The 19,454-nt window shown below is 36.5% G+C and overlaps 1 protein-coding gene across 3 annotated transcripts in view; it reads left to right on the top strand.

The window, feature by feature from the left end:
* The window catches only part of COL21A1 (collagen type XXI alpha 1 chain), a 236,239-nt gene that overhangs the window by 98,399 nt on the left and 118,386 nt on the right, over positions 1-19,454 (top strand). For 2 of the 3 annotated variants that reach the window (XM_044931869.2, XM_025272314.3), the window contains exons 4-9: positions 5,143-5,311; positions 5,751-5,967; positions 13,701-13,874; positions 14,942-15,019; positions 17,081-17,089; positions 17,385-17,468. In XM_044931869.2, coding sequence (XP_044787804.1) covers positions 5,143-5,311; positions 5,751-5,967; positions 13,701-13,874; positions 14,942-15,019; positions 17,081-17,089; positions 17,385-17,468 — 731 coding nt within the window. Of the gene's footprint in view, positions 1-5,142; positions 5,312-5,750; positions 5,968-13,700; positions 13,875-14,941; positions 15,020-17,080; positions 17,090-17,384; positions 17,469-19,454 lie in introns of those variants that run through there. The other variant, XM_044931871.2, reaches the window with a different exon arrangement.

The following is a 19,454-nucleotide window of genomic DNA, read 5'->3' as shown; positions in this document are numbered from 1 at the left end:
CTACATTTTACTTTTCAGTTCCTGTGTATGAGGATATTTTATTGTTCTGGTAGGTGAGAAAATAGGGAAGAAAGATTATTCCTTCAAGAAAATATGAGGGTACCAGGGGCTGAGAAGAGAGAAACCATGAGGAGTTATTGTCCAGTGGGTACAAAGTTTGTATTTCTGAAAACTGAAGTTCTTCTGCTTTAGTGGTTTTTCCTTGTTTTCTTTTCTGGTTCCCTGAATAGTGGTGGTGGTTATACAACATTTGAATATACTTAATGGTAGTGAATTTACACTTAAAAATAGTCAAAATGATAAATTTTACCTTCACTTTACAATTAAAAAATTGAAAGCCGAAAGAAAAATAAAATGTAATTATTTAAATACATGTTCCCTAGTGAGAGTGCTTCTCTGATGGCTCAAGTGGTAAACAATCTGCCTGCACTGCAGGAGCATAGTAGACACGGGTTAGATCCCTGGTTTGGGAAGATCCCCTGGAGGAGGGCATGGCAACCCACTGCAGTGTTCTTGCTGGAAAATCCCATGGACAGAGGAGCCTGGCGGGCTTCAGTCTGTATGGTTGCAAAGAGCTGTACACGACTGAGCATGCATGATCACTAATGAGATGTGCTAGATATTAATGAAGCCATGGCTATATTGTGATTACTGATATACATTTTTTATTTCATGCACTGGGCCACACTGTTTCCTGTACAATCCTGAAGATTATTAACAGAATACAGTGCAAAAGATTTGATTATAGAAAAAGGATGAGCACAGTACTTGCTTTATTCCCCACACTTGCATGCTATTGTGAAGTTATGAAGCATTTCCACATACATCAATGTATCTGATCATCAGACAAGCCCTGTGAAGGAGAACATTATTCTCACTTCACAGATGAGAGGCCAGAGGCTCATGAGAGGTTAAGAGGAAGGCTTTGGTCTAAACCTCAGATTCTGATCTTCAGTTGGAGCTCTTTGTCTAATATCTTATAACTTCTCTTTCGTAAAAAAAATCAAAAGAGCAATTCAAATCTGAATATTCTTATGATATAATATTTAACACATTTTCTTTTCAAGTAAAGTTCTTTCTTTTGCAGTTTTAAATCAAATGCATTTGAAATGAGTCTTCATGTTGTTCCGTATTACCCTGCCCCCTGCCAGGAACAAATCTTGCATCATACTAACAGGAAGAATTTAATTTATTGATTTATGATTTCAGTTATATAACACAGCCTAAAGTAATGCTCAAAATTCTCCAAGCCAGGCTTCAGCAATACGTGAACTGTGAACTTCCAGATGTTCAAGCTGGTTTTAGAAAAGGCAGAGGAACCAGAGATCCAATTGCCAACATCCACTGGATCATGTAAAAAGCAAGAGAGTTCCAGAAAAACATCTATTTCTGCTTTATTGATTATGCCAAAGCCTTTGACTGTGTGGATCACAATCAACTGTGGAAAATTCTGAAAGAGATGGGAATACCAGACCACCTGACCTGCCTCTTGAGAAACCTATATGCAGGTCAGGAAGCAACAGTTAGAACTGGACATGGAACAACAGACTGGTTCCAAATAGGAAAAGGAGTACGTCAAGGCTGTATATTGTCACCCTGCTTATTTAACTTCTATGCAGAGTACATCATGAGAAACGCTGGGCTGCAAGAAGCACAAGCTGGAATCAAGATTGCCAGGAGAAATATCAATAACCTCAGATATGCAGATGACACCACCCTTATGGCAGAGAGTGAAGAGGAACTAAAAAGCCTCTTGATGAAAGTGAAAGACGAGAGTGAAAAAGTTGGCTTAAAGCTCAACGTTCAGAAAGCGAAGATCATGGCATCTGGTCCCATCACTTCATGGGAAATAGATGGGGAAACAGTGGAAACAGTGTCAGACTTTATTTTTCTGGGCTCCAAAATCACTACAGATGGTGATTGCGGCCATGAAATTAAAAGACATTTACTCCTTAGAAGGAAAGTTATGACCAACCTAGATAGCATATTCAAAAGCAGAGACATTACTTTGCCAACAAAGGTCCATCTAGTCAAGGCTATGGTTTTTCCTGTGGCCATGTATGGATGTGAGAGTTGGACTGTGAAGAAAGCTGAGTGCCTAAGAGTTGATGCTTTTGAACTGTGGTGTTGGATAAGACTCTTGAGAGTCCCTTGGACTGCAAGGAGATCCAACCAGTCCATTCTGAAGGAGATCAGTCCTGGGAGTTCATTGGAAGGACTGATGCTAAAGCTGAAACTCCAATACTTTGGCTACCTCATGCGAAGAGTTGACTCATTGGAAAAGACTCTGATGCTGGGAGGGATTGGGGCAGGAGGAGAAGGGGACGACAGAGGATGAGATGGCTGGATGGCATCACCGACTTGATGGACATGAGTCTGAGTGAATTCTGGGAGTTGGTGATGGACAGGGAGGCCTGGCGTGTTGCAGTTCATGGGGTCGCAAAGAGCTGGACACGACTGAGTTACTGAACTGAACTGAACTGAATACAGCATTTCTACCACATTTATTCCCTGCTTCTTGTGTTTTCATATGGAGGAGCTTCAGGTAGACTAGCTCTTCTTTTGATAAGTTGTTTTTGATTTTACATTAAAATGAGTTTTTAAATGATAAGAAATCTCAGTTTTAAGTAGAGGTGAAAAGACAAATTAATTCAGTAATGTAGTAAAAGATTAATATTTGTCAGAACATGGATTATTTCTAAATGTAAAGATGGTTTAATAGTGAAGTCTAATTTGTCACTTCTCTGCTCAAAGTTCACTTGAGTTGGCTTTTGTCTAGGTACAGGCAAAGTTTTTTGGGGAGTTCTCATTCTTTTGAATTAAAAGCAGTGCTGCAATGAGTATATAGATTGACCTTTCTCCACTTTCTTTGACTCCTTACCACTGATGAGAAAATGCGTCTTCAGATAAGGGCATCTGAGAAAAGTAGACGGTCATGTTGGCAAAGTCCCTTTAGCTTTTTCTTTTTGGATGGACAGGTTTGTGAAGCTGGAGCTCCATTTTCTCTGTGGATCCTATGTGAACTTAGGGGCAAGTCCTGTTTCTCAGGTGGCTGGGGAATGAATTAGTCCTGCTGGGCTGCCAGGCAGGGGTGGTTAATTACAGTTCACTGTCTCATCAGACTCAGTGGTTCACACCCCTAACCAGCACTTTCTGCTTGCACAGTTTCTGTATCTTCTCATCAGTTAGCGCTAAGCTTCCTAGAGGAAGAAGGATGTGATTGATTAGGTCCTTCAAAACTCAGCAACCTCTCATCTGAGAGGAAAATACCCTTCCCTTCCCAGGAATACATCTAATTCTATTTATATCAAAACTTAATTTTATTTCCAATATTTCTAATATTAATGATACAAATGTCCATCTCAAGCGTGTAGATAATTGTGATATATCCATACAATGGACAATAATTAGCATCCAAAAAGAATGAACTACTGAAACAATAGCCAGAGTGGATCTAAAATAATCATGCTGCATGAAAGAAGCCAGACAAGAAAGAGGACTTACAATACGCTTCCATTGCTATAGAATTATATGAAATTCAAACTTATTTGTAGTGACAGAAGACGTATCAGTGGTGCCTGAGAATGCGGATGGGATCGGGATAGTGAATGGTGTCAGGAACAGATTGCAGGGAACGTAAGGAAACTTTTGAGGCTGATGCACATGTTCGTTGCTTTGTCGGGGGAGATGGTTTCACAGGTATACACATGTGTCAAAACTAATCAGATTGTAAACTTTATGTTTGATTTATTGTATATCAATTTACCTCAATAAAGCTATTTAAATAGCAAAAACCCAGGACTTCCCTGGCTGTCTAGTAGTTAAGACACCAAGCTTCTGCCAGAGCGTAAGTTTGATCCCTGGTCAGCAACTAAGATCCCGCATGCTGTGCTGTGTGGCCAAAACAAATAAACAGACAACTGCAGCCAAACAAAGCAAAAACAAAAAGGAAACAAACAAGCAAGCTAAAAAACAACTCAGCATCCTCAGACCTGAAGATGCAAATATCCATATTGTCTCAGGAATACATCTAATTTTATTTATAACAAAGCTTTAATTAATTTCAGTATTCTATGCTACACATCATGACAGTATTATTGACCTAATAAAATCCATCTCATTACTTTTTATTATAGGATAAATATGATACTGTTCCCTCTCTTTAATGTTTTTCAGGAGAATGATTATCTTAAAGCACATTTTGTGGAGGTTCTTCTATTTATATTCTGTTAGCTGCTCTATAAAATATAAGCAGTCAGGCTCAGTGTGTATATTGTATGATGGCCTTGGAAGAATCTGAAAATATTGCAACATTCCTACAGTATAACAGCTTAATAGCATTTCAACTGTACAGAATTTTCCACATAATTTGAGACACTAGTTTCCCAGATAATTGAAAAGCACATCACATTTTTATAATTTATATAGATGACTGTATAATGCAAACCTTAATGACTCTTCTTAAGGAAAAAGTCTTTATTCATTTATGAATGTGATTAATAGAATATATAATCTGATTAATCATAGATGAGATAATAGGCCCATTTGAAGAATTTCCATGAACAGAAAAGACCCACAGTTAAGTTTTTTCCAGAGTGAGAGAACCAACGACATTTGAACTGTAAGATTATAAACTGCTAGAACTGGAAAGAGTATAAGGAGCAACACACATGTTTTTTCTTACCTCTCAAATGCTGGGAAAGCAAGAAAGCAATCAGAGTTCATCTCCCGGATCCAAGAAGTTCAAGAGCAGTATCCAAGGGTGTGTGACTCTCGGACAATCCTGGATGAGAAGCAGAAACCCTGCTCCAGCCCGCCTCTACCGCAGGCCAGGTGTTCCAATGCTTCTTAGTCACAATAGTGAAGTGTAAACTTCAGCAGTGTTGCCCTTAAAACAGTTCATGAACAAATATTCGTCTTACATTTCATCCCCTTTTAGGGAGAAAGAAGACAGTTAAGACTCCATTGTCAAGTAACAAAAACACCCTGAAAACAAAACAAAAACGTTTCTCAGAAATATATTTATATACATTTGTGTGCATATAGAGATTTTAGAATTCTACGTTCTTTATTCCTCCCTTAATTTTCTTTTTTGTTGAAGTAACCCATGATTAATCAACTTTTATGCCTTTTCCTTCATAGAATCTGTCTGTCCAACACGAATTCCCGTGGCAGCACGTGATGAGAAGGGGTTTGATATTCTTTTAGGCTTGGGTATAAAGAAAAAGGCTAAGAAGAGAGTTCAGCTTTCACCAACAAAGATTAAAGGATATGAAATAACATCAAAAGTTGATTTATCAGAATTCACAAGGTAAATGTTATATGTATTTTTCTATTTTATTTTATTATTTTTGTGTGTGTTAGTTACTCAGTTGTGTCCAATTCTTTGTGACCCTGTGAACTGTAGCCCACCAGTCTCCTCTGTCCATGGTATTCTTCAGGTAAGAATACTGGGGTGGATTGCCATTCCTTATCCAGGGCATCTTCCCTACCCAGGGATTGAACCCTGGTCTACCTCACTTCAGGCAGATTCTTTACCGTTTGAGTCACCAGGGAAACATAATCGCTTTACAGTGTGGTAGTTTCTGTTGTACAATAAAGTGAATCAGCTATATGTATACAGATATCCCCTCCCTTTTGAACCTCTCTCCCATCCCCCCATAATGTTGTATGTTGATACAGTTTTTTCTTGATAAATCTGCAGGCATGTTGAGAATTCTTTAAGCTTATACACAGTCTTCTTTTTCCAGCAATGTTTTCCCAGAAGGTCTTCCTCCATCATACGTATTTGTCTCCACTCAGAGATTTAAGGTCAAGAAAATGTGGGATTTATGGAGAATTTTAACCATTGATGGAAGGCCACAAATAGCAGTTACCTTAAACGGAGTGGATAAAACATTATTATTTACAACAACCAGCATCATTAATGGCTCACAAGTGGTCACCTTTGCTGACCCTCGAGTTAAGGTAAAGACGCCTGTGTATGATTGTGGTATTCATGGGGAATTAGCATCAAGCTGACGTGTTTTGGGAGAGGAGAGCCATAATTTAACATGACTGAAAAGATATTGATTTCATAATGTAATTTTGCTTACAGAATAAAAGCAGCAAAGGAAGAAAATTAGTATTTTTTTTAATTATTGGAGTATAGTTGATTTGCAGTGTTATGTTAGTTTCTGGTGTACAGCAGAATGATTCACTTATACGTATATGTTATTCTTTTTCATATTCTTGTCCATTATGGTTTCTCACAGGATATTGAATATAATACTCTCTGCTGTACAGTGGGAAGGACCTTGTTCTTTATCCATTGCACATGTAACAGTCTGCATCTACTAATCCCAGACTCATGCTCCACCCCCACCCTCTCCTTCTTGCCAGCCACAGTTTTGTCCTCTATGTCTGTGAGCCTGTTTCTGTTTCTTAAATCAGTTCATCTGTGTCCTATTTTAGATTCCAGATATCAGTGATATCACACTGTGTTTGTCTTTCTCTTTATGGCTTGCTTCAGTTAGTATGATCATCTAACCCATGTTGCTGCAGATGGCATTACTTCATTCTTTTTATGGCTGAGTAGCATTCTATTATATATATAAAACATACATATACATATATAACATCTTCTTTGTGCATTCATCTGTTGATGAACAATTAAGTTGTTTCTATGTCTTGGCTATTGTAAATAGTGCTGCTATGAACATAGGGATGCATGTATCTTTTTGAAGTATAGTTTTGTCTGAAGTATAGTATATTGTCTGGATATATAACCAGGCGTGGATCATATGGCAACTCAATTTTAGTGAAAATCTGTCTTAATTTGTGTGAGATTATGGGGTGGGGAAAATCATATTTTCAGTGCTTGTTTCTAAGTGCCAGGAATATTTAATTATAATAACCACCCAAGGAAGGCACTATTGCTCTTATTTTACAGAAAAAAAAAATGTTCAAGGATATTAAGTTCTAGTTAAGTTGTGACATCAGGAATTTAATTTAGGTCTGGTCAGTTTCAAAGTCCATATTGGTCTGCTTTATACTGCTATGTCCTACAGGATATTGAAGTAAAGTCACATTTATCAGAACATTAAATACAGGTAGATAATGACATAGAATTCGCATTTATTAGGGGGACAGTTTATATCCCCTGAAGAAACATATATTTAATAAAATATATAAACTAAAAGTAAAAGTGTATTTTCCAAGTCAAATGTGTTCATAATACAGATATCATGATAAAAGCAATTACATTTTGATTATTATTATAACAGTCTAATAGTATGTTACATAATTTAGGAAATATAAAAGGCTGTACATGGAACTATGCATTTTTTGCAATTTCTTCATTTGGTGAGAAGAATAAATTTAAAACATTGTTGTCTGCCATTTTCATTAAAGATGATGTGCTGATTTCTGTAAGAAGTGACAAATGAATATGGCATGTTTCTCACCTAAACTAACTTATTTTTAATGCGATATTCAGTGCTTCTGGTATCCCATAGAAATGAAAAATGTTATTGGAATGTGGAAGAAAAAGTGGATTTCAATACGAAATGTAGGCAAGTCTTCATAAATGAGTTGGTTTCTGGAATGGGGTTTGAAGGATGTATAGGATTTTGATGGAGAGAGAGGACACGGAAATCTTGGTTCATTACTAAGGAGTCACGTGTAGTAAAGTGCAGGGTTTTCATTTAGAGCATAGAATGTGGTGCCCCCTGTGTTTCGAGTATAAGATACTCATGCACACAAAAAGTGAGCCAGGTATAAGTTCAAACTTGTATTGTATATGTAAACATGGACCTGGGAACTGTACACACGGTTTTACATTTCGTTCAGTCAGTGATGGAATTCCATCAAAAAGTCTTGATCACTGTCCTGTCAGGATCTAAGCAGCTCTCTCCTCTGCTCCTTTCTCTTCTTTCATAAAGAATACCTTTGACTCTTTCCTGGAATTGGGCTTGGTCCTAGGAATACAGAAATTATTAAGATGGGGGCATGAGATTACTTCTAGTAGAGGGAAGAAGGTTGGCTTGGAGAGGGAAGGGACAGGGATTGAGATGTGTTTAAAAATTATTCAAACAAAGCAAGATACCTGTGAGCCTAAATTATGACAATGAGAAGGGCAATGGAGAAGTGAATCTGAGTTGTGCTTAAACACATCCTGGCTGGAATTTTGCATCTACCTGGTATGGCAACTGAGGTAAGGAGAAGGAGGTAAGGGTGCTTGCTGTGGTTTAAAAACTGAGGATATTATTAATATCATTTCATGGAGATCAGGAGAAGAAGGTTTGGGGGAGACTGTCCAAGTGAACGGACTAGTTACATGATACAAAATGCCATGAAGTATGTAGGATGAGAGTCCTACTTGAATTGGACTTTAGGAACTTATCTGTGACCTTGAGGGAGTTGTTTTCACAAATACTTTGGTCTAGATACTTCGGAATGTGTGACGGAAACTCATGTAGGAATTAATAAAGTGATTGGTGGGTATTGGCCTTTGGGACCCAGCTCGGGTCAGGGTGAGTTAGAATATGATACAGCCAATCTGTGTGGTATTGATTTATGGTTGATGACTAAAAAATAGAGACAAAGCAAATACAAGATTGTTAGGAATTCTCTTTTTTTTTTTTGTGGCATGTTTTTTATTTTATTTATTTATTTATTTTTTATTCTGTCTGGAAAATTTTTTTTTAATTTTATTTTATTTTTAAACTTTACAAAATTGTATTAGTTTTGCCAAATATCAAAATGAATCCGCCACAGGTATACATGTGTTCCCCATCCTGAACCTTCCTCCCTCCTCCCTCCCCATACCATCCCTCTGGGTCGTCCCAGTGCACTAGCCCCAAGCATCCAGTATCGTGCATTGAACCTGGACTGGCAACTCGTTTCATACATGATATTTTACATGTTTCAATGCCATTCTCCCAAATCTTCCCACCCTCTCCCTCTCCCACAGAGTCCATAAGACTGTTCTATACATCAGTGTCTCTTTTGCTGTCTCGTACACAGGGTTATTGTACCATCTTTCTAAATTCCATATATATGCATTAGTATACTGTATTACTGTATTGGTGTTTTTCTTTCTGGCTTACTTCACTCTGTATAATAGGCTCCAGTTTCATCCACCTCATTAGAACTGATTCAAATGTATTCTTTTTAATGGCTGAGTAATACTCCATTGTGTATATGTACCACAGCTTTCTTATCCATTCATCTGCTGATGGACATCTAGGTTGCTTCCATGTCCTGGCTATTATAAACAGTGCTGCGATGAACATTGGGGTACACGTGTCTCTTTCCCTTCTGGTTTCCTCAGTGTGTATGCCCAGCAGTGGGATTGCTGGATCATAAGGCAGTTCTATTTCCAGTTTTTTAAGGAATCTCCACACTGTTCTCCATAGTGGCTGTACTAGTTTGCATTCCTACCAACAGTGTAAGAAGGTTCCCTTTTCTCTGCACCCTCTCCAGCATTTATTACTTGTAGACTTTTGGATCGCAGCCATTCTGACTGGTGTGAAATGGTACCTCATAGTGGTTTTGATTTGCATTTCTCTGATAATGAGTGATGTTGAGCATCTTTTCATGTGTTTGTTAGCCATCTATATGTCTTCTTTGGATAAATGTCTATTTAGTTCTTTGGCCCATTTTTTGATTGGGTCATTTATTTTTCTGGAGTTGAGCTGTAGGAGTTGCTTGTATATTTTTGAGATTAGTTGTTTGTCAGTTGCTTCATTTGCTATTATTTTCTCCCATTCTGAAGGCTGTCTTTTCACCTTGCTAATAGTTTCCTTTGTTGTGCAGAAGCTTTTAAGTTTAATTAGGTCCCATTTGTTTATTTTTGTTTTTATTTCCAATATTCTGGGAGGTGGGTCATAGAGGATCCTGCTGTGATGTATGTCAGAGAGTGTTTTGCCTATGTTCTCCTCTAGGAGTTTTATAGTTTCTGGTCTTACGTTTAGATCTTTAATCCATTTTGAGTTTATTTTTGTGTATGGTGTTAGAAAGTGCTCTAGTTTCATTCTTTTACAAGTGGTTGACCAGTTTTCCCAGCACCACTTGTTAAAGAGATTGTCTTTAATCCATTCTATACTCCTGCCTCCTTTGTCAAAGATAAGGTGTCCATATGTGCATGGATTTATCTCTGGGCTTTCTATTTTGTTCCATTGATCTATATTTCTGTCTTTGTGCCAGTACCATACTGTCTTGATGACTGTGGCTTTGTAGGAGAGCCTGAAGTCAGGCAGGTTGATTCCTCCAGTTCCATTCTTCTTTCTCAAGATCGCTTTGGCCATTCGAGGTTTTTTGTATTTCCATACAAATTGTGAAATTATTTGTTCTAGCTCTGTGAAGAATACTGTTGGTAGCTTGATAGGGATTGCATTGAATCTATAAATTGCTTTGGGTAGTATACTCATTTTCACTATATTGATTCTTCCAATCCATGAACATGGTATATTTCTCCATCTATTAGGGTCCTCTTTGATTTCTTTCATCAGTGTTTAATAGTTTTCTATATATAGGTCTTTAGTTTCTTTAGGTAGATATATTCCTAAGTATTTTATTCTTTTTGTTGCAATGGTGAATGGAATTGTTTCCTTAATTTCTCTTTCTGTTTTCTCATTATTAGTGTATAGGAATGCAAGGGATTTCTGTGTGTTGATTTTATATCCTGCAACTTTACTATATTCATTGATTAGTTCTAGTAATTTTCTGGTGGAGTCTTTAGGGTTTTCTATGTAGAGGATCATGTCATCTGCAAATAGTGAGAGTTATACTTCTTTTTTTCCAATTTGGATTCCTTTTATTTCTTTTTCTGCTCTGATTGCTGTGGCCAAAACTTCCAGAACTATGTTGAATAGTAATGGTGAAAGTGGGCACCCTTGTCTTGTTCCTGACTTTCGAGGAAATGCTTTCAATTTTTCACCATTGAGGATACTGTTTGCTGTGGGTTTGTCATATATAGCTTTTATTATGTTGAGGTATGTTCCTTCTATTCCTGCTTTCTGGAGAGTTTTTATCATAAATGGATGTTGAATTTTGTCAAAGGCTTTCTCTGCATCTATTGAGATAGTCATATGGTTTTTATTTTTCAATTTGTTAATGTGGTGTATTACGTTGATTGATTTGCGGATATTGAAGAATCCTTGCATCCCTGGGATAAAGCCCACTTGGTCATGGTGTATGATCTTTTTAATGTGTTGTTGGATTCTGATTGCTAGAATTTTGTTAAGGATTTTTGCATCTATGTTCATCAGTGATATTGGCCTGTAGTTTTCTTTTTTTGTGGCATCTTTGTCAGGTTTTGGTATTAGGGTGATGGTGGCCTCATAGAATGAGTTTGGAAGTTTACCTTCCTCTGCAATTTTCTGGAAGAGTTTGAGTAGGATAGGTGTTAGCTCTTCTCTAAATTTTTGGTAGAATTCAGCTGTGAAGCCGTCTGGACCTGGGCTTTTGTTTGCTGGAAGATTTTTGATTACAGTTTCAATTTCCGTGCTTGTGATGGGTCTGTTAAGATTTTCTATTTCTTCCTGATCCAGTTTTGGAAAGTTGTACTTTTCTAAGAATTTGTCCATTTCTTCCACGTTGTCCATTTTATTGGCATATAATTGTTGATAGTACTCTCTTATTATCCTTTGTATTTCTGTGTTGTCTGTTGTGATCTCTCCATTTTCATTTCTAATTTTATTGATTTGATTTTTCTCCCTTTGTTTCTTGATGAGTCTGGCTAATGGTTTGTCAATTTTATTTATCCTTTCAAAGAACCAGCTTTTGGCTTTGTTGATTTTTGCTATGGTTTCTTTTGTTTCTTTTACATTTATTTCTGCTCTAATTTTTAAGATTTCTTTCCTTCTACTAACCCTGGGGTTCTTCATTTCTTCCTTTTCTAGTTGCTTTAGGTGTAGAGTTAGGTTATTTATTTTACTTTTTTCTTGTTTCTTGAGGTATGCCTGTATTGCTATGAACTTTCCCCTTAGGACTGCTTTTACAGTGTCCCACAGGTTTGGGGTTGTTGTGTTTGCATTTTCATTCGTTTTTATGCAAATTTTGATTTCTTTTTTGATTTCTTCTGTGATTTGTTGGTTATTCAGCAGCGTGTTGTTCAGCCTCCATATGTTGGAATTTTTAATAGTTTTTCTCCTGTAATTGAGATCTAATCTTACTGCATTGTGGTCAGAAAAGATGCTTGGAATGATTTCTATTTTTTTGAATTTACCGAGGCTAGATTTATGGCCCAGAATGTGATCTATCCTGGAGAAGGTTCCATGTGCGCTTGAGAAAAAGGTGAAATTCATTGTTTTGGGGTGAAATGTCCTATAGATATCAATTAGGTATAACTGGTCTATTGTATCATTTAAAGTTTGTGTTTCCTTGTTAATTTTCTGTTTAGTTGATCTATCCATAGGTGTGAGTGGGGTATTAAAGTCTCCCACTATTCTTGTGTTATTGTTAATTTCCCCTTTCATAGTTGTTAGCATTTGTCTTACATACTGCGGTGCTCCCATGTTGGGTGCATATATATTTATAATTGTTATAGCTTCTTCTTGGATTGATCTTTGATCATTATGTAGTGACCTTCTTTGTCTCTTTTCACAGCCTTTGTTTTAAAGTCTATTTTATCTGATATGAATATTGCTACTCCTGCTTTCTTTTGGTCCCTCTTTGCATGGAAAACCTTTTTCCAGCCCTTCACTTTCAGTCTGTATGTGTCCCCTGTTTTGAGGTGGGTCTCTTGTAGACAACATATGTAGGGGTCTTGTTTTTGTATCCATTCAGCCAGTCTTTGTCTTTTGGTTGGGGCATTCAACCCATTTATGTTTAAGGTAATTACTGATAAGTATGATCCTGTTGCCATTTACTTTATTGTTTTGGGTTCGAATTTATACACCGTTTTTGTGTTTCCTGTCTAAAGAAGATCCTTTAGTATTTGTTGGAGAGCTGGTTTGGTGGTGCAGAATTCTCTCAGCTTTTGCTTGTCTGAAAAGCTTTTGATTTCTCCTTCATATTTGAATGAGATCCTTGCTGGGTACGATAATCTGGGCTGTAGGTTATTTTCTTTCATCATTTTAAGTATGTCTTGCCATTCCCTCCTGGCTTGAAGAGTTTCTATTGAAAGATCAGCTGTTATCCTTATGGGTATTCCCTTGTGTGATATTTTTTGTTTTTCCCTTGCTGCTTTTAATATTTGTTCTTTGTGTTTGATCTTTGTTAATTTGATTACTATGTGTCTTGGGGTGTTTCGCCTTGGGTTTATCCTGTTTGGGACTCTCTGGGTTTCTTGGACTTGGGTGATTATTTCCTTCCCCATTTTAGGGAAGTTTTCAACTATTATCTCCTCAAGTATTTTCTCATGGTCTTTCTTTTTGTCTTCTTCTTCTGGGACCCCTATGATTCGAATGTTGTAGCGTTTAATATTGTCCTGGAGGTCTCTGAGATTGTCCTCATTTCTTTTAATTCGTTTTTCTTTTATCCTCTCTGATTCATTTATTTCTACCATTCTATCTTGTAATTCACTAATCCTATCTTCTGCCTCTGTTATTCTACTATTTGTTGCCTCCAGAGTGTTTTTAATTTCACTTATTGCATTATTCATTATATATTGACTCTCTTTTATTTCTTCTAGGTCCTTGTTAAACCTTTCTTGCATCTTCTCAATCCTTGTCTCCAGGCTATTTATCTGAATCTCCTGTATTCCCTTCCTATAGACATTATTTGATGAAGGCTGGCATCAGATTCGTCTTTTAGTAACAGAACAAGATGTAACTCTGTATATTGATGATCAACAAATTGAAACCAAGCCATTACATCCAGTGTTAGGGATCTTCATCAGTGGGCAAACCCAAATTGGAAAATACTCTGGGAAAGAAGAAACTGTCCAAGTGAGTAAAAATGATTTGCTTTTTGCATCCTATAAAATGGAGCTTTAGTGATAGTATTTATCACATTTAATTGTATTTAACTTAGTTCCTTTAAGGGACTTAATCAAAAAGTGGTCAGTTCATTAGTGAAATTGTATGTTTGTGTGTATGTATGAAAATGAAAAATCAGACTTAATAAAATAATTCTTAGAAATATGTTCTTCTGAGTGCATGGTAGAATTCTATGTTTTTATGAAACATTAATTTCATATTTCCCAGGAGAAACATAGATTGTATCATGAATTTGGAAAAGATAATATGATTAAAGTTGTGAGTGGCAGTTATAAAAATTTCTTTGCAGCTGTGAGGATAAAATTAGAGTAATGTGTGTCAGGATTTTCATAAGCAAACCCGTGACTGTTTTGGCATTCTTTTAAACTAGCATATCTATTATGGGTTGAGAGGTGTGTATTTCAAGCCCTGTCTTGAAAAATCCTTTATTTGAAAAGGTATGTTTTTCTCACCCTGTTTCTATTAAGAGAAGATGGTGTCATATTCCGATGTATGATTATGGTCTCTGTGTATTAATGTCAAATTGTAGTAAATATTTAAATAGTAATAGGTGCTGGGTTTACTCATCACACAGCTCTCTGTGCCAACAACTAAATCTTGGAAACCAAAGATGGTTTCTTGAGCCTCTTCTGTGCAATCAGGGCTGTGGAGAGATGTGGGGTGAACACAGAAAGCCTGGGGAAGCTTTTCAGTGGCCCAGGAAATGCTTTCTAGAGGAGCTCTTAATACAAGGATGCTACATAAGTACCACTGGGGTTTTCCAAGGAAACCAGAGATTTGTGTTTGGTGCTACGAAAGTTTTCCTTGGAAGTTACACTGCATCACATCTTTATGCTATATGTCAAGAATTCAAATTTTATGTTTTTGTTATTTATTTTATTGTTATCAAAGAGAAGTGCTTTGGTCTGTGTCACATTATTGCTGACTACAGTGACTGCTTCTGTGTGTCTGAGTTGCTTTTTATAAAGCAGTTTGTTTGGGCCTCAACTTTAACTTGGCTGGTTTTGTGTTTCCAGTTTGAAGTCCAAAAGCTACGAATCTACTGTGACCCAGAGCAGAACAATCGGGAGACAGCGTGTGAAATACCTGGATTTGTGAGTAGGATGGATTATTTTTTCCACCGGGTGTTGCTTCAGTACTTTCAAAGCAATAAATAGAAAGCAGATAGCATGTGAGCTTGAATTTAACTTACAGAGTTCATCTGTTTCTTCATTTTCAGTGCAAATAAAATGACATTGATTAAAACATATTTTGAGGTTCATAATTGAAATATGGTTATTATGTATTAATGTACAAGTGTAAATGGAAGAGCATAGGGAATGTTTTTTCATCATCTTGGGAGTCGTTGTTGTTCCACTTCTTGAATGAAGCAGGGTTGGACCTGCTCTAGAAAAACATAGAATTCATTGTCTGAAAGTCCAGTGAGTAAAGCACATTTCTAAACTTCATTGATTGTGTGAGTTAGATACTTTATGTGGCATGATTTTGAATAGTAGAAAATGATTCATTTTCCTGTTCGTTAGCATGTTTTCTCAAACCATAATGAATATAAAGTTTTCTTGTTATTGTTGTTAGGTAAGATTTTATTATATTTCTAGGATATAAGCAACTTTCTATTCATTTAGAGATGTTAATGCATTAGGAAGAAAAAGATTATAAACTAAAATGTTAGAGTCTGATCATACTCATGTGTGAGTGTGTGAAATTGATTTTTCTCTGGGCAAAAAATGGTATGTTGTTGGTAATGCAGATATGGTAGAATGTAAAACTTTTTGACAATGTGAATTCTCAGTGACATTTGAGCCCTACATGGTTCTTTTCCTTGTTATAGTCTTGTTGTCATCTTCCTTTTCCCTATTAAAGTGAATAACTTATGGGTTCACATCTTCTGAAAATTTGAAAGCGCAGAGCAGTGCATTTAAGGGATCTATAATAAAAATCTACAATGGAAACTTCTAGAAATGATTTCTTCTGAGTTTTTCTACTTTAACTGTTTAAACATTGTAACTTTTGTTTTATATATACTTATAACTTGGAATATAAATTTCTTTCGTTTAAACACTATGATGTTTATTTTAGATGCTTATAACTTGGAATATAAATTTCTCCTAAAACCATTAAACAGTTATTGCATTTTGAGAGTCCATTGTGCATACTTGATTTGTTGTATTTCTCCACTGACATTTGCCATGACCATGGCCACTCCACCCCCTGCCTCCCATAATAGAAGCATAGCTTTAGACTGTAGATTCTGAGTTTTCATAGCCACCATAATAGAAGCATAGCTTTAGACTGTAGATTCTGAGTTCTCATATCCACCTTCTGTTTCAATGGCTCCTTCCTCACTCTCATGTGTGACTTCTTCAGGTTTGTTTATACCCTTTTTCATCTTTATTCCCATCTTCTCATTTTCTGATTGAACTTGTTATTGTTTGGAAAGACTACTAACCCATTTTAAATCGTGCAATATTCAGTAAGAAATAGATTGTTTAGCAAGAAGCTTTCCTAAAGTAAATTGCATAAAATTGAATGCATGTAGTTGACTTGCTTAGATGTGTTTTGTCTTTTTCTCTGGTTCTCACGTGATTTCCAGGATGCTAAGTTGCTTCAGTTGTGTCCAACTCTTTGCAATGCTGAGGACTGTAGCCTGCTAGGCTCCTCTGTCCATGGGACTGTCCAGGCAAGAATCCTGGAGTGAGTTGCCCTGCCCTCCTCCGGGGGATCTCTCTGACCCAGGGACTGAATCTGAGTCTCTTATGTCTCTCTGGAGAATTCCATGGACAGAAGAGCCTAGTGGATGACAGTCCATGGAGTTGCAAAGAATAGGACACAACCGAGTGACTTTCATTTCACTAAGTGATTTCCAGAAAGTTTAAGAGAGCATAAAAGCCCCACCTTGAGGTAATTTTATTCCTGCGAGTCTGTTTTACCAAGCACACTCTCATCGTTGCTTATTTCCTTCCTTCATCCTATTATAAATGTAAGAATAACATATATAGGTAATTTTTTAGTATAGTTGCTATCAAATGTTTTAGCTCTTGATGGTTTTGATACTTCATTTATCTCTAGACAAAGAAATATCTGTAAATTAGAACGATGATTTAGAATTTAATTCAAAGCATGTCTTAAAAACATGTTTGTTGTTTTTCTTTCAGAATGGTGAGGTAGGCCTGGACACTATTATTCTCCTTATGGTAATATTTGCATGGTGGGACTGTTTAGCTTCCTTCCATCAATTGTAAGTATGTCAGAGAAATAGAATCGATTTCCATGTAGTTTGAGTGTATCTAGTATTCATAGTTTGTTTGTGTGATGCTGAATTTCTTATTGGATTGGGCTAGATATCATTGGAAAGTAAATGTAAGTTGTCTTCACCATGTCACACACACACAGACACACGTGTGTGCACATGTGTGTTTGCATCTTGCCGTGCGGTATGTCTCCTTTTCTGTCTTTTAGTGCCTCAACGGTCCCAGTGATGTAGGTTCAACCGCAGCTCCCTGTATTTGTCCTCCAGGAAAACCAGGACTACAAGGGCCCAAAGTGAGTAACACCTAACTTCCTTTTTTTGTTAAATCAGACAAACTAAAGCTGAGCAAGCACAAAATTCCTAATCACCATTGAGCCTGTTGTGAATATTCTGCCTAATATCTTAGAAGAGTTTAAATGGTGAGTTTTAGTGATTTTTTTAAAAAAGTGTATCCTAATCTGCAATTGGCTTTGAACCTTAAATTCATCCCACAATAAAGTGGGGGAGAATATTATTTTGTTTGCTTGCTTGTCCATTTGTGTTTTTTCCTCTTGATGCCGCTACTGTATCCCAAGAATGATACTTCCTTACAACCAGGTAGAAAATGAAGAAAGATACGTTCTAAATTCTTAAATGTCTAAATGCTTAATCTGTCAAGATGACTTTCAGATAGAAAAATGAAATAAAAACTTGAAAATTGGTTTGAGTGTTGTGTTTGATGTCCAGGTCTAAAAAGAGAGTCAAAGGTGTGCATATGTACTAATTTATTTTTTTACTTATCATGCAATAATTATTTTTAGAAAGTATATTCTTTTAGTCATTTTCACACATGCATATCTCTCAGTTGCATTTACATATTTATTTGGATATGTATCTGTATATTGGAGCAGGAAATGGCAACCCACTCCAGTGTTCTTGCCTGGAGAATCCCATGGATGGAGAAGCCTGGTAGGCTGCAGTGCATGGGGTTGCACAGAGTCGGATACGACTGAAGCGACTCAGTAGTAGTAGTAGTAGTAGTATCTTTATATATATTATTTGTGTGCATATGTATTTTTTGTGTATATTTGTATAAACATATTCATTTGTGTACACATTTGTATATGATTGGAAGTATGATGTGCATACTATTATATAACTAGTTACTTTTTACATAATATTCTGAATCTGTTTCTATCTATTAAATATGAATGGCTGAATTTTTTAAGTAAGTTGATACTGATTGTGGCATCACTTAGACATAGCCTAAGACACTGAGAGTTAAGTGGTTTGTCCACTGTAGAGAAGTCTTCTTTGTGCTGTGCTTAGTTGCTCAGTCATGTCCGACTCTTTGCTACAGCATTCACTATAGCCTGCCAGGCTCCTCTGTCCATGGGATTCTCCAGGCAAGAATACTGGAGTGGATATCCTATCCCTTCTCCAGGGGATCCTCCCGACCCAGGAATCGAACTGCAGTCTCCTGCATTGCAGGCAAATTCTTTACTAACTGAGCTACCAAGGAAAACCAAATCTTGTTTACTTAATATTATTTAAAAATATCATCTAGATAAAAATGTCTAACTTGAAAACAAGTATGACTTCTTAGCTAGAGAGAATGTTTTGAGTATTAATCATTTATTACCTGAAGTGACCATAATAAATTTTGCTAAATATGAATTATAATATTCATTTAGATGGAATTTTCTGATAAGTTTTAATCATCACAACTAAAAGATTTCAGATTTTAGATTGGTGATCTGAGAGAATTAAATACTGGTCTTTTGTGCATGTTTCCCCATCCATTTTCAGGTGATAGTTTATGACCCACTTCAAACCTAGCTTGAAATTAAGAAAGAAACACAATTTAAGAAATAAAAGGGTAAATTCAAAATAAACCTGTTTGGCTTGGAATTTGACTTCAGTCCTTTATAATTGGTTATTGTGAACAATTTTTAGATTGCATTTAGGAAGATTAATTCAAGTGTTCTTCTGATAAAGTAGCCATGTTATTTAGGATGTTTTGACCCAAAGGAAAAATACCTGCAGTATGCTTCTCAAACAATTTACCTTGCAAGGCAGCATGGTATGACCTACCTACCAGCCATACCTATATGATATACCTATCAATGTATCTTTTGAAATATATTTATACAACTTTATTTAACTTGGAATATTTTACATTGAAATGATTTGATCTGCAAGAGATACCTTGTGGAAATCAGAGTTCCATGACACTGACCTCTCTAAGCCCAGAGGACCTTCCGCCTGCTCAGGTTGCCCCCGGGGCCTCTAAGGGGCTG

This window comes from Bubalus bubalis, chromosome 2 (genome assembly GCF_019923935.1).
Source record: "Bubalus bubalis isolate 160015118507 breed Murrah chromosome 2, NDDB_SH_1, whole genome shotgun sequence".
NCBI lineage: Eukaryota > Metazoa > Chordata > Mammalia > Artiodactyla > Bovidae > Bubalus > Bubalus bubalis.
Note: the sequence above shows the minus strand (reverse complement) of the source record. Positions and strands in the feature narration are given on the sequence as shown.